The 16,788-nt window shown below is 38.7% G+C and overlaps 2 protein-coding genes across 4 annotated transcripts; both read left to right on the forward strand.

Annotated features, from left to right (window-relative positions):
• Nucleotides 1–874: 874 nt before the first annotated feature.
• Nucleotides 875–5,882, forward strand: dusp22b (dual specificity phosphatase 22b). Of its 2 annotated transcripts, XM_013270709.3 has the most exons (7): nucleotides 877–1,084; nucleotides 1,502–1,535; nucleotides 1,666–1,748; nucleotides 2,635–2,684; nucleotides 4,130–4,204; nucleotides 5,155–5,326; nucleotides 5,475–5,882. In XM_013270709.3, the coding sequence occupies exons 1-7, from the start codon at nucleotides 1,064–1,066 to the stop codon at nucleotides 5,613–5,615; spliced, it is 576 nt and encodes a 191-aa protein (XP_013126163.1). In that variant the 5' UTR covers nucleotides 877–1,063; the 3' UTR covers nucleotides 5,616–5,882. The 2 variants fall into 2 exon arrangements, with proteins under 2 accessions (XP_019203491.1, XP_013126163.1); XM_019347946.2 differs by lacking the exon at nucleotides 4,130–4,204 and having other exon boundaries at nucleotides 875–1,084.
• Nucleotides 5,883–6,521: 639 nt separating this feature from the next.
• irf4a (interferon regulatory factor 4a) lies at nucleotides 6,522–14,850 on the forward strand. 2 transcript variants are annotated; one of them, XM_003437882.5, is made up of 9 exons: nucleotides 6,522–6,653; nucleotides 7,335–7,541; nucleotides 7,744–7,930; nucleotides 8,718–8,803; nucleotides 8,902–9,073; nucleotides 9,625–9,705; nucleotides 10,020–10,412; nucleotides 11,710–11,822; nucleotides 12,747–14,850. In XM_003437882.5, the coding sequence occupies exons 2-9, from the start codon at nucleotides 7,344–7,346 to the stop codon at nucleotides 12,897–12,899; spliced, it is 1,383 nt and encodes a 460-aa protein (XP_003437930.1). In that variant the 5' UTR covers nucleotides 6,522–6,653; nucleotides 7,335–7,343; the 3' UTR covers nucleotides 12,900–14,850. The 2 variants fall into 2 exon arrangements, with proteins under 2 accessions (XP_003437930.1, XP_005476429.1); XM_005476372.4 differs by having other exon boundaries at nucleotides 9,658–9,705.
• The last annotated feature ends 1,938 nt before the right edge of the window (nucleotides 14,851–16,788 follow it).

Consider the following 16,788-nt stretch of genomic DNA (forward strand, 5'->3'; position numbering starts at 1 on the left):
AACAAAACGTGCCTTCATATGTTGTTTGGAAAATCATTTGGATAAGCCTCTGGAAAGAGCCTTTCCAGAGGTGTCACAATAAAAGTTGTGTTGTTGGTGGAGAGGGCATCCACACTGGCTGGTCTGTAGGAGGGGAAACAGTACATAAATAAATCAGTAAATATTTTATAACTCACTTTGTTGCAAACAGTGGTTTTTGCTGTGTTTTCAATCTATTTTAGTTATTTCAACCTGTTAGATAAAAGGAATAAAGTCAAGGTTCTCTTGGTTGAGGGTGATAAGACACATTCAGCTTGCAGATCTGTTTCCTGTTTTCTCCTGCTTGAAAAGCCTTTCCACAGGTGCCATCATTTTGCTGGTGGTGGTGATGGCATCCAGACTGGGTCGTCTGTATGGAACAGAACAAACAAACCTGTGAATACTTTGTGTTTTGCTTTTTTAGAAACAGCTATCTTCAGTGTTATTGCACTGTGTTATTATTATGACATCAAAGGAAATAAAGTCAGGTATTTTGTGAGGTTTTGGTTGAAGGTGAGAAGATCCATTCTGTACTTGACTCATAGCCTTGTTTCCTGTTTGTCCTGGCTGCAAAGCATCAAAAAGGCTGTGTTGTTATTGTTGTGTGTGTATATATATATATATATATATATATATATATATATATGTATACATTTTGTGACTGCCTTTATTATTAACAAGAGAGACAAAACCAAATTACTTTTTAATGTCATTTTTTTCATGCAACATGATCGATATTGATTAAATTACTGAGCCTTTCGTTGATCTCTTTAATTATATTTTTTATGTGGGGCTGTTTAACTCCTCCACACACATCTACTACAGGTCTGCAACGCCCTTTGCGTTAGGAAACTACAGCTCCCAGCATCCACCTCGGGAACCTCGGGCAGCAGTGCTCGGCTCGCTCGCACGCAGACCAACTGCGTTTGCTCCCCTTCAGCCGGTTTGGGAAGGCATCGAGACGCCGGATACGCGTTTTCCAGCACCGAGGCTGCGGCGTGGGGCATTTCTTTCAACTCTTCTCCAGTGAGGCGGGTCTTTCAGCATGGGTAATGGCATCAATAAGGTACGATTATCCTCTCTTCCGTGCTCCTCAGGTTGGAGTTGTTGTGTGAGTGGTCCTCAGTGTTTTAAGGAAATGTGTTTATCATTTTAGGATATTTCATAGAATAAAAAGTTTGGTTGCTCGTTAACTTTGCAGTATTAGGAAATGTAGTATAGCTGTTAGAATACTTAATCATTGCCTAGTTCAGTGATCAAACTTGAATTATTTTGGCATAGTTATTATTATTTTTTTAGTTATTATCATTTAGTGGCTGAATATGTATCTATTCAGATCGTCAAAGGACACCGTTTGTAATTATACCTTCATATTGCCAGGGTTTCATTTATCTTTATAGCTGATTGGTCTTTAATCAGTTTGCACCACCTCAGTATCAATGATTACTTTTGATATAGCAATCAGTATTCTTTTTCCTTATAGGTCCTTCCTGATTTATACCTGGGAAATTTCAAAGGTGTGTCTCATTTTCTCTTTATTATTATTATTATTATTGTTATTGTTATTATTATTAGTATTGATTGACTTCTTATATGTGTGCAGATATAATAACGCTGTTCGACTGTGCTGTTATGTGTTTCTGTCAGATGCAAGGGACAGAGAACAGTTAGCCAGAAACAACATTACACACATCCTGTCCATTCATGACAGTGCAGCTCCTATCCTCCAGGTGAGAAGCTCTCTTTGTCTTATAATGTCTCAGCACCCAGGTGAATCATAGAGGTACACATATTGAATTTCTAATAAATTTTTAAGTAGAGTCATCAAGCAAACAAGCGGAGCAGATTGATTGGCTGAGAGCAGTCAGACACCCTCCACAGTCGACCCGGTCTGTCAGGTTGTTCAGGAAGCACTGTGTATCAGTGGCTCTTTTCCTTGAGCAAACAGCTCTCGTTTCCGTGCGAGTAAAACATACACAGGGGACTTTTTTTTACTCATGTGATTCTTTAGAGTATCATGTAAAATGCCAGTCAACAGCAGTTGGTTTATCAGTGTGCTGAGTTGTGTGCCTGCGTGGGTTTCAGAGTAGGCGGTTGTTCTTGTCTCAACCAGCTCGGACTATGCAGTCTCTCTTCATTATTATTTTTTTCTGGATTATTAATTTTGACGCTTTAACATGTAGAGACACCCCCCACCCTGCCAATGGTACCTCCTGAACAGCAGGGATAGAGAGCACAAACCATTTACAAAGAGAGAAATGCAACAGAGAGCCCGCGGTCGGTCTTGTCCTGGTTTCTAAACTTCCAAGATCGGGATAAGTTGGAAGAAACCTGATAGCCTGAGGTTGCCGCAGGACACCAAAGAGGTCCCCCGTCCATGACCTGACAGCTCAGAGCTAATTTAATGGGACAACAGAACAATTAGGCTGGCGTTTTTAGTATAGTGGCTAATCAGCTTTAGTTACACAGCCTGCCCTCACCATAAGCAACACACATCGTGAATCACTGAGTGTGTTGGTGTGATGGTGACATTTATTATATTCTTCATTCTGTTAGCTGATCTGTGTTAAATATTTAGGAGAACGTGACATTTGACTAGTATACTCTGTCCACCAGGAGATGACCTATCTCTGCATTTCAGCAGCTGACCTTCCCACACAAAACCTGTAAGTACCAAATTGTGCAGCACAGCAGCGCGGCACAGAACAATGAAAAGCTGAGGCAGAGTGAGAGAGTACTACATCCATTTGAGGCTTCTTTGTGTGGGCGTCTGAGGTTCATTTTCTCCAAGATAAAGTGTAAATGATATGCTTTCCCAAGCTAAACATTTATTTTCTGACAAGAGCACAGTAACACAAATGGACTGAGCTCTTGGCACTTATTTTGGTAGGTATGTGTGATGTTCAAATACACGCAGTTATTTTTATGTGAAACTAGAGAAGATGGCCAAGGGTGGTGCATGTGTTACAATTGTCTTTAATTATATTCACATTAAAAGCAATGACGAATGTCTTGCAGCTCAGTCCTTGAATTATAGCACGATTGTTGGCAAGTGCTATGCTGGCTAGCTGGCATAGATATACACAAACACGCCTAGACATGTTCATTGCTGTGAAAAAGTGTTTGCCTGCTTCCTGATTTCTTATTTTTATAAATGATAGTTTCATTTATTAAGGGAAAAAGTTATCCAAACTGACCTCGCCCTATTGAAAAAATAATTGCCCCTAAAACTAATCACTGGTGTTGCCACCCTTTAGCATCACTGTGGAGAAATGTTGCAGAATTCTTTTAATTCAGCCATATTGGCGGGTTTTCCAGCATGAAAGGCCTGTTTAAGGTCATACCAAAGCATCTCAGTCTGATTTGACTAGACCACTCCAAACCCTTCATTTTGACCCATTCAGAGGTGGACTTGCTGGTGTGTGCATAACCCAAAAATGCTTAAACTTCTAGAACTGACAGCCAGAGATTCTCCTTCATGACTTTTTGTCAGAGAGCAGAATTCATGGTTCTGTCAATTATGACTAGTTGCTCAGGTCCTGAAGCGCCAAAGCAGCCCCAGACCATCACACTACCACCACCATGTTTGACGGTTGCTATGATATTCTTTTTATGAGATGCTTTTGTTAATTTTACACCAGATGTAACAAATTTAACATGTCTGGCAGTAATCCAGGCTAGATGTGGCCAGTGAAATTCAAAAAATCTGAAACACACAAGTATGACAAAAACACACAAAAGAACTCAGGAAGGGAGGAAATCTTTTCACAGAGCTGTACATGTGGTATGCTACAAATATGCACACATGCGCACCTGCCATCTTTAACACCCCCATATGTCTCATACCTCTAAGGTTTTGAGAACATGACATTCGCTGTTCGAGACCTGTTGCATGAAATATGACACCAGCTACTTGAGGTGAACACACCCCGATCCTCATGGGGAGAGAATGAGCAATAGTTTCACATGCCAGTTACAAAAACATTCCCTCGCCTTGCACAAAAACATGACAAAGATAAAATAACAGCATATAGTCTGCGATTTTGTGTTGGCATAGCAGTTTTTAGGTAGTCAGGAGCCATTTTTATATTCCTTTTTTTGTACCCCACAGATCTCAGTACTTCAAACAAAGTATTGTTTTCATGCACGAGTCCCGCCTAAAAGGAGAAGGCTGCCTAGTTCACTGGTGAGACCAAGATTACTTGTATCTTTACCTGCAAGCTAGAATTTAGATTCACTCAAGCTTGAGAGGTGAAATTTGAATAACGGACCTACATAGATTCACTCCGTCTGTCTCATACAGTTGCAGACATGGTGAAGTTTAAATGTAGTTCATCTAAAGCTGGAAAAAAAAAAACCCATATCACAACAAACAAGTGCACAAATGAACTCATGTGTGACTGCTTTGCAGAAAAGATTAAGTGATAAAAACCTATTCTTGAACTTCCTAAAACAGAGTACAGTAACAAGTCTGACTGCATTGTGTTCGTGTACTAGGGTAGCTGACCAAGTGTTCACAGGGTAAAGTTATATTTAGCCAGACAGAGGGTCTTCTCAGAAATACAAGTGGCTATTTTTAAGAGCTGCTTTTACAATGTCTTCTCTAATTATGAATTCTTAGCCCCTTGTTCATTGCAAAGGCCAAAACTTATTCATTTATTTTATGTATCTCACCTTTACCTTTGCTTGCAGTATAATTGTGCAATAAATTTTGTGCACAGAATACAGAATTATAAAAATTCCTGGTAACAAATCTTTTTTTCCAGTTGCTGGACTGGACTTCCCGAACTTATCTTCCTTTTTAAACAAGATGCGCCGTGTTAAATGCAGTGACTACTGTCAGAATTGGACTTTCATTCCACCTTATTACCACCACTACTTCTTTGCATGATAGTTTTATTTGCTTGTGTTATTAATAAACAACTGCACACTGAATATTCATCTACATTTTTCTAAATGAGGACAAATCGCTCAAACCAGGACATTGCGCTTGCTTGTGCAAATGTAACACGAGCCAGTTTAGACAGAAAGTCATTTGCTGTCTACAGTAAATGTGTCATGGGTGAATACTGACAATGATGTATTCATAATTGCTAAATCTTGTAGTGTTTGTTTTCCATCCCGCTCTTCATACAGTTTGGCTGGTGTGTCCCGTAGTGTCACGTTGGTTGTAGCTTACATAATGACGGTGACAGGATTGGGCTGGCAGGAAGCCCTGGCTGCGGTGAAGGTGGTCCGGCCGTGCGCTGGCCCAAACCTGGGCTTCCAGCGGCAGCTCCAGGAATTTGAAAAAACTCAAGCCGAACAGGTCGGTGGTAACAAAGCGAGCATATTGAAAATGAAGCATGAAAAGACAGGAAGTATACCCTTGCAATTCAAACTGACATCATTGTTGTTTTATATGTAGTAAAATTGCCTACGTTGCTTTTAACAGACTTAACCTTTTCTTCCTATAGTTCAGAGAGTGGCTACGGACGGAGTACAAGGAGAATCCTTTTAATGATGAAGCTGATATACGTGACTTGCTTGATCAGGCATCTAAAGTCAAGGCTGAAGCAATAGAAGAACTTGCAAACACCCCACCTGGAGGTATCTGATAAGCTGTTTTGATGAGGTCTTTGGAGGATTATGGAAAGACAAGTTACAGACCCATCTGGAAGTCTGTGTTTGTATCGCAGATGGAAGGATTCTTTAAATATCATGGACATAAAATACCGCAAAAGACTATTCATTATTGTGTACAGTCCACAGTCATTTTTAGTGTTGATTACTTGATGTTCCTGGTACTGTTTTCTTAACTTATAAATGTTCTGAACTGTGTGCTGTTATGATTTCATATTGTCAAATAAAAGTAATGAATTTAAGTGTTTTGTGAGGTTTTTGGTCAGTGGGCTGTCATGCTGAAGGTGATAAGACACACTCTGTACTCAGTTTACAGCTCTGTTTCCTGGTTGTCTTCCTGTTTGTCTGTGTTTGGGGGAGGTCATGCATGGTGGCATCAAAAACACCAAGATAGAGTTCTTTTAATCGATCTTTTTTGCAGGTGTCGTAGAGACTATACAAGAAACTAAAATACATCACTTTCTTTTACCATTATGAGATATGCAGCAGTCTCCTACACACTTCAGATAGCTGGGGAGGAGCATGGGCAGCCACTTGATGGCGGTATTACTAACAAAGCCCTCCTATAATGAGACGTATTTTGAATTCAACCACATTTCTTTTGACGATAATTAATTAAACCCTGTCATCATCTACCTCTGTTAACAAATAGCACATGAAAGACTTTAAAGGCGTTTCCATCAGCAGTTTTATTTGTGGAAAATAGGTTGGACGTGCGGACTTTTGCAAGAATAAATTGGTGGGGAAATATTTTTGTGAGCGTAGCTTACAGGTAATTGTTCCATTCCGTCCCGGTGTCTGCTCAGGGTGTCTCTAAAGGGATTCCCCACCGCAGCGCTGTGTGGGCGCCGAGTTTCACAGAAATGAACGCCCGAGCGCTTAACATCTCCTCTTGAACTTCTCAGAGCCCGATAGGCTCCTCCCTTTTAACAAATTAAGATGTGATAACGTTGAAGAATTGGAACCCGAAAGCTTCCAAACAGATTTCAACGGTGGACCTGACATATTCAAAGGTAAGCCAGATCAGCGCATTTCATAAAGAAAATTCACACAATCTCTCTGTCTCGCTCTTTATATATTTTTTCACCATAAAAATACATGAAAATATTTAATATTCAGATGAGACCCCACAAGTTTCAGTCAGGTGAAAATGTCAGCATTTAACTACATGGGCAAAAACATGAACTAGTTTGTGTAATTTTGGCATTAAATTAGAGTTATAGCTCCTAAACAATACAGCATTTTAAAAAAAAACCCCGCTACACACCTCTGTAAACCTAGGATTAAACTCTTGCAGATGAATCATAACACTTTCTTTCTTTTTAATTTATGCACGCGTCTCATATAAGTCACACTTCTCTGACAGAAAAAGGAAATTGTGCCAAACGTGATTGTTATATTTACTCACTTGAGCCAGATCACGTCCTTTACTTACGACGTGACTGCATGAGGAAATTATCTGCGAGCTTGAGCTCACTAACAGGGCAAATCTTTCATTAATAAAAAAAAAGATAACTTTTCGGTTTAAAATTGCAATTACAACAAAAAATGTTGTAAGTGGTCGAATCGGCAAGTTAATAATATCAGATTTGGGGCGAGGACTAAAACTTGGAATCAAAAATAATAAATAAGCTAGAACGTTTACTGCGCCCACAGGTCTTATATGTGTCGAGTTTGATCTCATTTTTTCTCAGTTTGCACAGATGAACCTGGATGAAGACAGTGGCCACTCAGTCAGTTGCGGCAATGGCAAACTGAGACAGTGGCTCATCGATCAGATTGACAGCGGGAGATATCCTGGCCTGGTTTGGGAGAACGATGAAAAAACCATCTTTAGGATTCCGTGGAAGCATGCAGGAAAACAAGACTATAACAGAGAGGAGGATGCTGCACTCTTTAAGGTCAGACCATCCCATCTTTCTCCTCACAGTGCACCTAAAACATCTGACAATTGCAATTTGAATGCTTTGCATGAATTATTGCAGCAAAAAGTATGAAAAATGTAAGCTACTAAACATGTGCTATTTCATTCCAAACTCCTGACTTGCTTTGGCATGACTAAAGAGGAAGTTTAAAGAAAAATCTCTTCACTGATTAATGCAGGCATGGGCGATGTTCAAGGGAAAATATAAGGAAGGTGTAGATAAACCAGACCCCCCTACATGGAAAACCAGACTACGCTGTGCCCTTAATAAAAGCAATGACTTTGATGAAATAGTTGAAAGAAGCCAACTGGACATCTCTGAGCCATACAAAGTGTACAGAATCATTCCAGAGGGAGCCAAAAAAGGTAAGTGTTACATATGGTTACATATTGTTCATGCAAAATACTCTAAAGCTGTATAGAATTACATGAAGCACCACTTTTAGCTACCCATGTAGGACATGTTACATGTAGCTTGGAGTAAAATAATTGCATTTGGATTCCTGTGCAAATAGTACAGGCTACAAGCATGCCATAGCCATACCATTGATTCACTTGCACATACAGAATACTGCCACATTTCACACAGCAACTTATATTGTTTATAGTCAATGGCATTTTTTTTTACATACATATGCACCACTGCAGTTGTGATGAGGCAGGAAGCACAAAGGAAGCCAAAGCATGTACCAAAAAGGCCGTAGTGCTTTTTTTAGAGGGCTTCGGTTACTAAGTGCAGGGTGCACATAACACAACCAGACGACCTCCAGCCTTGCATAACTAAGTCTCTGCCATCATACAACGCTTTTTGTCACACCAGAGCAATTCTTGCTATCTGTACTAACACTTAATTCTCCAAATAAACAAGGTTCAGATGAACTCAATCATCTGTTGCACTAACTTTGAAAATAACCCTGTCACTCAAATTAAAATAGCACAGCTTCACAAGTGTGCAAAACGTATTCACAGTTCAGCCCTGCCAAAATAAATTTGATTAGTGTGGTTTGTGACATATTGCACCTCACATATTTCGCAGTTTTTTACAACTGTGCAATAAAGCATTGTTGTTCTGAATCTTTCTTTTAACATTATTTCTCCTTTATTTTTATTGGTTATTTGGGAAACCATTTTTGTTTTTTTTGTTTTTTTACAGGAATGAAGATGACCAGTGTGGAGGAGACCCCACCACATGCAAATACCGTTAGCTATATTGCTCCATATACATCCCTGCACAATCAGGTCAGCAGATTTTGTGGCTGAGCCTAGCACATACACAAGAACGAAATGTTTCGGTTTAATGACATACTTTCTGAGTGACCACTCGTTTGATCTTTCAGGTACCTGGTTTTATGGTTTCTCAGGAGAGAAGGGACTGGAGAGATTACCACGCACCTCCAGAACAACAGCCTCTTCCACATCACCACGGGCCACTTCCAGAGCTGCAGTATAGTCAGTGCCACTATCCATCATCAATCAGTCGGGCCTGGCCTGGGTCACACTCAGAAAACGGTACAATATTCACCTATACATGTTACGCTTTGCAGATATAACATTCAGAATGGGCTAGACTCTAAAACTGCATGTTTATTTAAAACGTATTGCATTTTTCACAAGTTTCAGTGATTTCTGTTCAAGACTGAATGATGTAAAAGATAAAGTATGAAGGGAACTTCCAATCATGTCTTTTTATTTTGTAATGTAATGCTTTTATCCAGTCGTAGTTGTAGTAGTTTAATTACTTTCACTTATATTTTAAGCGTATTGATATACCATTAATCAAAAGCAAATCTTAAATAACATGTAAACAACTATTTAGCTGCAGTATCTTCCTTACAAATTAAGATATATATTTGATGTTACCACCTGTAGGCAAACCTGGCTTTAAGAGTGATTATCCACAGTTCCACACTCATGCTACGGTGCGCTAGATGAGATACATTCTTCATACTTCCTTTGTTACAAATCAGAGTTCAAAATTAAGCTTCCTGCCCTTTTAAATTTTTGCATGCTCCCCTTCTAATCATTGCACGCATTTATTTTATTTCATTAATTCCATGCAGGTATTCAGCTCTCATTCCACACCTACTTTTCAGAGTCTCAACCGCCCATGTATGCAGTGGACCATAACAATGCCATAACAGGTAAAGAACTGTTTCAGGCCCATTTAAATAGATACTCTTACTAACTCATATGCTTGTTTCTAAATATTTTCTAAGCATTTAGTATTTCCATTTTCTAAATCTCAGAACATGAAACATGTCTATTTAAAATAGACAAAAACTCAGGGTTGAGAATATTTGGGGAAAGGTTAGAAGGAAATGAGCAATACTCTATATGCGAAGACTGTGAAAATAAAGGTTTTATTTAAGCTTAACAATTTTCGGGGGCCACATTTTATCAAACAGTAAGGCTCAAATTTTTATGTTCCTGATGTATGCTTTCCTCTTTCCTTCAGATTTTAGCCTGCACGTGTCCCTATTCTACAGAGAGACTTTGGTAAAGGAAGTTACCACCACCAGCCAGCAAGGATGCCGGATCACTTCTTCCTCCTCTCCCTCCTCTTCCTCTTCTTCTTCTCCATGCCCAGAGGACAAGTTTCACAGTGGGGCAGAAGTCATTCTTTTCCCATTCCCATACCCTGAATCTCAGAGACAGGGTGCTGAGATGCTTCCTAACATACTAGACAAGGGAGTGCTTCTGTGGATGGCAGCCGATGGGCTGTATGCTAAGCGCCTGTGCCAAGGCAGAGTATATTGGGAAGGACCTCTGGCTCCATATATGGATAAACCCAACAAGTTGGAGAAGGAGCAGTCATGCAAACTGTTTGACACCCATCAATTCCTTATTGGTAAGTGATATCTGCTGTGCTACAGTGTTTCCACCTATAGTACACAAAAACGCCCATGAAAAGTGATGCAGTCCAATGCAATATTTCTGCTTTTGTGAAACTGTAAATGTTAACTTTCTGTTCTGTTTGTGGACCACAATGGTGAAAGTGCTCTTCAGGGCTTTTATTTAAGTTAGGTCAGAAAATCTTTTCACTGATTAATGTCTTTTTTTTTGAAACAGGAAAAAAAAGTCTTTAGAATTTGCACAGAATACCTTGAGTTTTATGATGAAAAAACATTTTCTATACTTATACACTGGTTGCCCACTGACAAATCCATTTAACAAACATATGCCCAGATCTGGGCTGTACAGCTGCTTTTAAATGCCAAATAGGTAAGGTTAAGTAAAAGGGTTACCATGTAAAATCCTAGGTTTCTCTATAGTTTAGGAGTTTGATCTATAATGAAGCAATATTACGGTTCTAAAATCTGAATTGTCAAAGTAATAAGTAACTAAATCTGCCTTATACTGTAGAATTTCCCCATAACTGTTGGCAATTTAGACGTAACGTATAGCACAAACTGACAGCCATTAAAATATAAGTGCTATAAACATGTACCAAAGTATATTAGTAAAATGTGTTATTTTTGAGAACTGGTCATTTTTCTTATTTAAAACTCATAGTTTGAGGTGTTTTTATTCCATTATGCTGAACTGTATTGCAAGCTTTTACAATATTTCTTGCAGGACAAAATGATTTCATGAGTTTCCATTCAATTAGCAATTCAGATCATACAGATTACACACACACTTGTTTTCAATAGACATTTGTGTCTATTTAAGCCAATATATCTTCTGCTCCGTTTGAATAATTAACATTGTGAATGTAAACAGCTTCAGTTACTTAAAGCATGTCGATGGCTTTTGATCATATTGATAATGGTTTTGATAATAGAGATAACAATGAAGAAGGTGGAGATAGCTGCAGGTGGTGTGTCTGGGTAAGTCCCTCTTAAGTCTTGAGGTAGCATAAAGAAGCCACTCACATTCTCAGCAGGGGGCCGAAGTATGTGGAGTCCCCACCCACCTCCTGTGGTCCACCACACTGCAAGATAATGCTTGGTGTGCCATTTTACGTTAAATTTGCGTCATCCTCATCAGTAGTTTCCAGAAAAGTCATCATGATTAAGGAAAATGTCACGTTAGTAAAAAGGGGGTTTTAATGTCTTTTTTAGTAGCCTGAAATCTAAACATGACATGGCCGAGCACATACTGGGTTTTGTGTTTATTACACCTCCTGTTCTTTTTTCTAACAGAACTTCAAGATTTTGCCCATAATGGTCGTCATGTACCAAGACACCAGGTGGTGCTATGTTTTGGAGACGAATATCCTGACCCACAACGCCCTAGGAAGATGATCACAGCACAGGTACATAAAACTTGCTTAAAACTGTAAAACCTTACCCAATAAAACAAAAAACAAATCAAAAAGAACAATAACTGTAGGTGATGAAAATAGATTTTAAATTATCAATCAAAGTAGTCTGTATTAATATTAGAAAATGCATGTTTTCAGAAAACAAGAGATCTGAATACCATCCTAGCAGTATCGCTACATATTTGGTCAAAAACGTACTGACATTACACGTCTGACTTCCTCAAATCTTTTTTATTCCACAGAAATGTGCAAACAGCTTAAAAATGAAAGCACGAAAATCATTTAATGGCATCAATGTAGTTAAATACTCCTGTCAGTGTGCCATTTATGATACTGGAGCTAAAGCTAAATTTCGCTTGCTTTCTTAGATTTTATTTGTAACTGAAAACTGTCTGTTTCTTGGAAGTTGCATGTTAGTTATACCATTAGATGTATAACTAAGGTCAGCAGCTTTCATTCGTCACTCGTAAAATAACAGAAAATGGCTTTTACTGGTGATTGATTAGCATGTTTTTACATGAGAGATGTACATTCATAACGGCCACTGGAGAGAGGGATGGATGGTGAAAAGGCGATATTCCATTTAAAAATTAATATATAAAAAAAATTTAACAATTTCATAAGTCATTAATTTTGTTTTACAACAAATGGGCCCAATTTCCCATTATTTGTTTTTTAAAAAAAGAAAAAATGTCATTTTCTTTCAAGCTAGCTAGCTAGTTAGCTAACCAGACTGATATATTATTTTGGCATTTTTAATATTAATTAGGGTTTATAGTCATGATTTTTGGGAGGGAAAAATCAGAAATAAAAGCCATGAAGTCTCCTTTTTCCACTGGCTGTTTTAGCAACAGTCTTTGCTTGTATAGGTACGTTAACATACATGTTTCACACACCGTCATGTTCTCCTTTTAGGTGGAGCCTTTGTTTGCCAGGAAACTCGTGTACTATTACCAGCAGAACAATGGTCACTACCTACGGAGCTATGAACACATCCAGGAACAAAACACCTCTCCTACAATTGACTATCCCTCTTCCCAGAGACCTCTGCAGCATATTCAGGAGTGACATGCATACAAAAACAAACACACACAAACACACAGACATATATACATATTTACACATGCACACAAATGTACAGGACTGTGAATGTAATGCTTCAACTTTTTATCATCGCTTGTGACTGCAGTCCTGTGTACAGTAAGCGGTAGAAACTGTCACGTTAGCTAGGGGTAGAGATGGGGAAGACCCTGTTTTGACTTGCACACCTATGCATCGTAGTCTTTGTGTCTGTGACTGTGGAGTAAGGTTTTTTTTTTTCAACAAATATTATTGTGACAGTGTGAAGGATGCGGTTTGTGGGTGGGGGGATGAGGAGAGCGGAGGGCAACTGAGACAGGAAGTACTAGCACAGGTGCACAGGAAGAATGGCCCCTAAGACAAACACTGATATGTTTAAGCGATAAAACAACATGAATGAATAGTCATTTAGTTAGTTATTTACAGGTAACAGCTGAAAATGTCATTCTTGGTCTTATGCAGTTAAGTGGCACTGAAGACAATAGCCAGCTCTACTTCTTAGTGCAACGTATTTCTACACTCGACTACAATACTTGACATAGTAAATAACAGTTGCTAGATAGGGAAGTGAATCATAAGATAGTGTAGTCCAATGTATTTCCCAAATTCGTAGTTTTATTGATAGAGCTGGAAGAAAGTGAGAGAAAATTATAATACAGATGCACAAAAAGCTTTGAACACTGGTTCTCAATCTCAATCTGGTTCTCACGCAACCCCCCTGCAAGATGTTGCAAGATAATCTAAGGGGTCAAAAGCTCATTACTGATATTAGAGTTTCTATAGAATTATTTTTTTTTAAGTTTCAAAACAGCCTTTTTGTAACAATGGACGCTGTCTTCTTTTTCAAGCTATCAAAACATCACTTGAACGCTTGAACGCTCTATTGAAACGTAGAGAGATACAGCATTCTGTATTACGGGGCTTACAAACCATGCTGTTGTCCATATGCTGTTCTACTGCTGGTCATGATTAGCGCTGAACTAAGTGAACTGACGGAAGCTGACTGGAAAATCACACTCATCCCGTAAGTTGTAGGGAAACTATACCTGTTCCTCTTGACCTGAAACTAGTGGCCTAATAAGTAGGAAGGAAAACTACCTTTGTGGTCCAAGTGCCGGTTTACACAGAGAGGAGTTCTCTGTTTCCCATGCCTGAGGGTAGATTCTGACACACAAGGTAGCCAACGAGTGATATTCATGACACGAGATGGCACTTTGTGAATCGCTGGGCAGTATGAGATGAATAATGCCAAAATGAGTCGAGTGGAATTCCTCATGCTGCTGAAGCCCTAGAGGTTCATGCTGAAGGACGAGGGAGAAAGTTTTTGTTATGTTTTTCTTCTGCGATCCAGAGTTTCAATCTCTGCATTTAGTTCCTTCACACTTAAACCACATTACTTTCACAACGGCTTCAAACGTCTGACCAAAATGTTTTTGTTTTTTTCAAGAATCTTGAATAATTTTCCCTCTTAAAGATCGATCTCCTGAAACTGCCCGATTGTCCACTGCATGAAATTTTGTTTCACATTACTTCACAGTCAGAAATGTCACATAATCAGAATCAGACGGCCTAATGTACAACGTGCCGTTGTGTGTGTGAAGAAGCACATGTGTCCATGTGTGTAGGTGGGTACGTGTGTGTCACACAGTTGCAGAATTACTCTTATCTGGAAGTGACATTTATGGACTCAGGATAAAACATGTGACTCCCCCACCTACAGCATCAGTGACTCAAACACAGACACACACCCTTTTCGCGTCACAGGTTACAGTTACAGTAAAAGCAAACTACAGATAAAACCACACGATTTTCTTTAATTATTATTGTAAACATTTTTTTTATTAAAAAAGGATAAGAATCAGATATTAACATGGAGATTATTTTAATATAAAAACTGCCATGAGAACAAATTTATTTTGGAATAAACTTTTTAACTACTCATGTGTACTGTGCTTGTTTCATGTTTGAGCTCCCCACATTTGCAGAAAAAGGGTGGATGAATAAAAGTCACATTTGGTTAGAAAAACAAAAAAAAAGAAAAGAAAAACACATTCACACATTTGCCATGGTGTTTCCCCCTTTGCAGGAAGCCACATAATTTGTAGTCAGGCTTCAGTTTTTCCGCCTTTATGAGCCGTTACTCCAAGTGACATTGTCTAAACTCGCAGCTTGAAGCTCTGGAGCTGACAGTTTAGTCAGCTAATGCACAAGACATTGTTTAAAAGACTTTATAGAGGAAAATGAAACCACATGCTGCACATCAGCTGCAACACTTTCTCCAAAAGAGAGTGATTCTGTTTGTTCCGTCTTGACTCAGTGACTTGACGAATCAGACTGTGCTAATAATGCAATATGAGCATGATATACACAAACTAATACTAAAAAATGACATTGCAAAATACATCACAGCAATCACTGTAACACTGTTGTGAATTTATCCGTGATACATGTGTGTATCTGAAATCCTTTGATTCTGTTATTCAGAGTGACAGAATTTTGGCTGCGTCTCAACGTCTGGGGTTTATTTATTAATTTATGTGAAAAAAGACATGATTTAGTCAAGACAAATAAATAGGCCCGCTCCCATTAAAAGTTAACAATGTTTTGCTGACATCTGCTGGTTGGTGCAGGTTCAGTTAAAAATAAATAAATAAATTTGATCTCACTCCATTACTATGTAACTATTAAACATCTGTCAAACTGCAGACATGAGGCTACTCACCAAGAGTTGCTGTAGTCAGAACACACACACACGCACACACACACACACACACACACACACACACACACACACACACGTGCTCTATCTATTTGTGTGTGTGTGTGTTTTGGCTAAAAACATTTTTTTTAGTCTGAAATTCTGAGTTTTTTTTTTTCAAAAATACATATTTTAAAAATGTATTTACTTTTGTAAACATGCTACATTTTTTTTAAACTCTCAAAACTGTTCTAGGTCAATTTTTACCTTTATATATTAAGACTGATTTTAGATCAGCTACATGTGGGTCAAATCAAGGAAAATTATAAAATGTAAAATTGTATTTTTTATGGAACAGTGGTGACAGATATTGACACCGTTTGGCTGTTTGAAGGATTGCGGGCGAATCTCAAAACAGTGAAATAATAACAATCATCATATATGGGGAACGTAAGGAAAAGAGAATATTCAGAAATCAGAGGGTGTCTAGAGACGTGGTGCCTTGACACAGACAGTGTTGAAATATGTTGGTTCAGTGGTTATTGTTCTTACCTCACAGCAAGAAAGTCCCCGCTTCAAATCTCAGGGCCCCCCCATGTAGAGCAAGCATATTCTCCCTGGGCCTGCATGTGTTTCAGTTTTTCTGGCTTTGTGCAGCAGGTAGGTTAATCACAGTGGGGGATTGTACACTGCCTATCGATATGAGGTAGATAAAGTGCTTGAAATGTACAGCTGAAGCTTGACTTTTAGTTAAAAACACTTTGAGTGGACAGAAGATCTAGAAATGTGCTTTATGAATGCAATCATGTTAATCAAGTAACCTAAAATTCAGCTCAAATTCAGAATCAGATCCAGACAAAATCAGAAGAGTGGTTGTAAGACTGTAAATGTGCCTGAACTGCCATTTCAGTGAGTGTGGGAAACACATGTACAAGCCCCACACAGTCCCACAAATCCCACACAGTCCCACAAATCCCACACAGTCCCACCACCACTGCTTTAAAAGTACAGACTAGTTTGGAATAAGCAAGTTTTGTGGTCTGTTAATTAATTTGTGAATTAATATTGATAATTATAGTAATTAATAATATATTGGGGTTTTTTATGATATAGCAGTGTTTAACCCGGTGGTTAGTGGTGAGACATCGGTTGTATAATAAACCCCAGTTCCAGACCCAG

This window comes from Oreochromis niloticus, linkage group LG18, assembly GCF_001858045.2.
Source record: "Oreochromis niloticus isolate F11D_XX linkage group LG18, O_niloticus_UMD_NMBU, whole genome shotgun sequence".
Taxonomy (NCBI): domain Eukaryota; kingdom Metazoa; phylum Chordata; class Actinopteri; order Cichliformes; family Cichlidae; genus Oreochromis; species Oreochromis niloticus.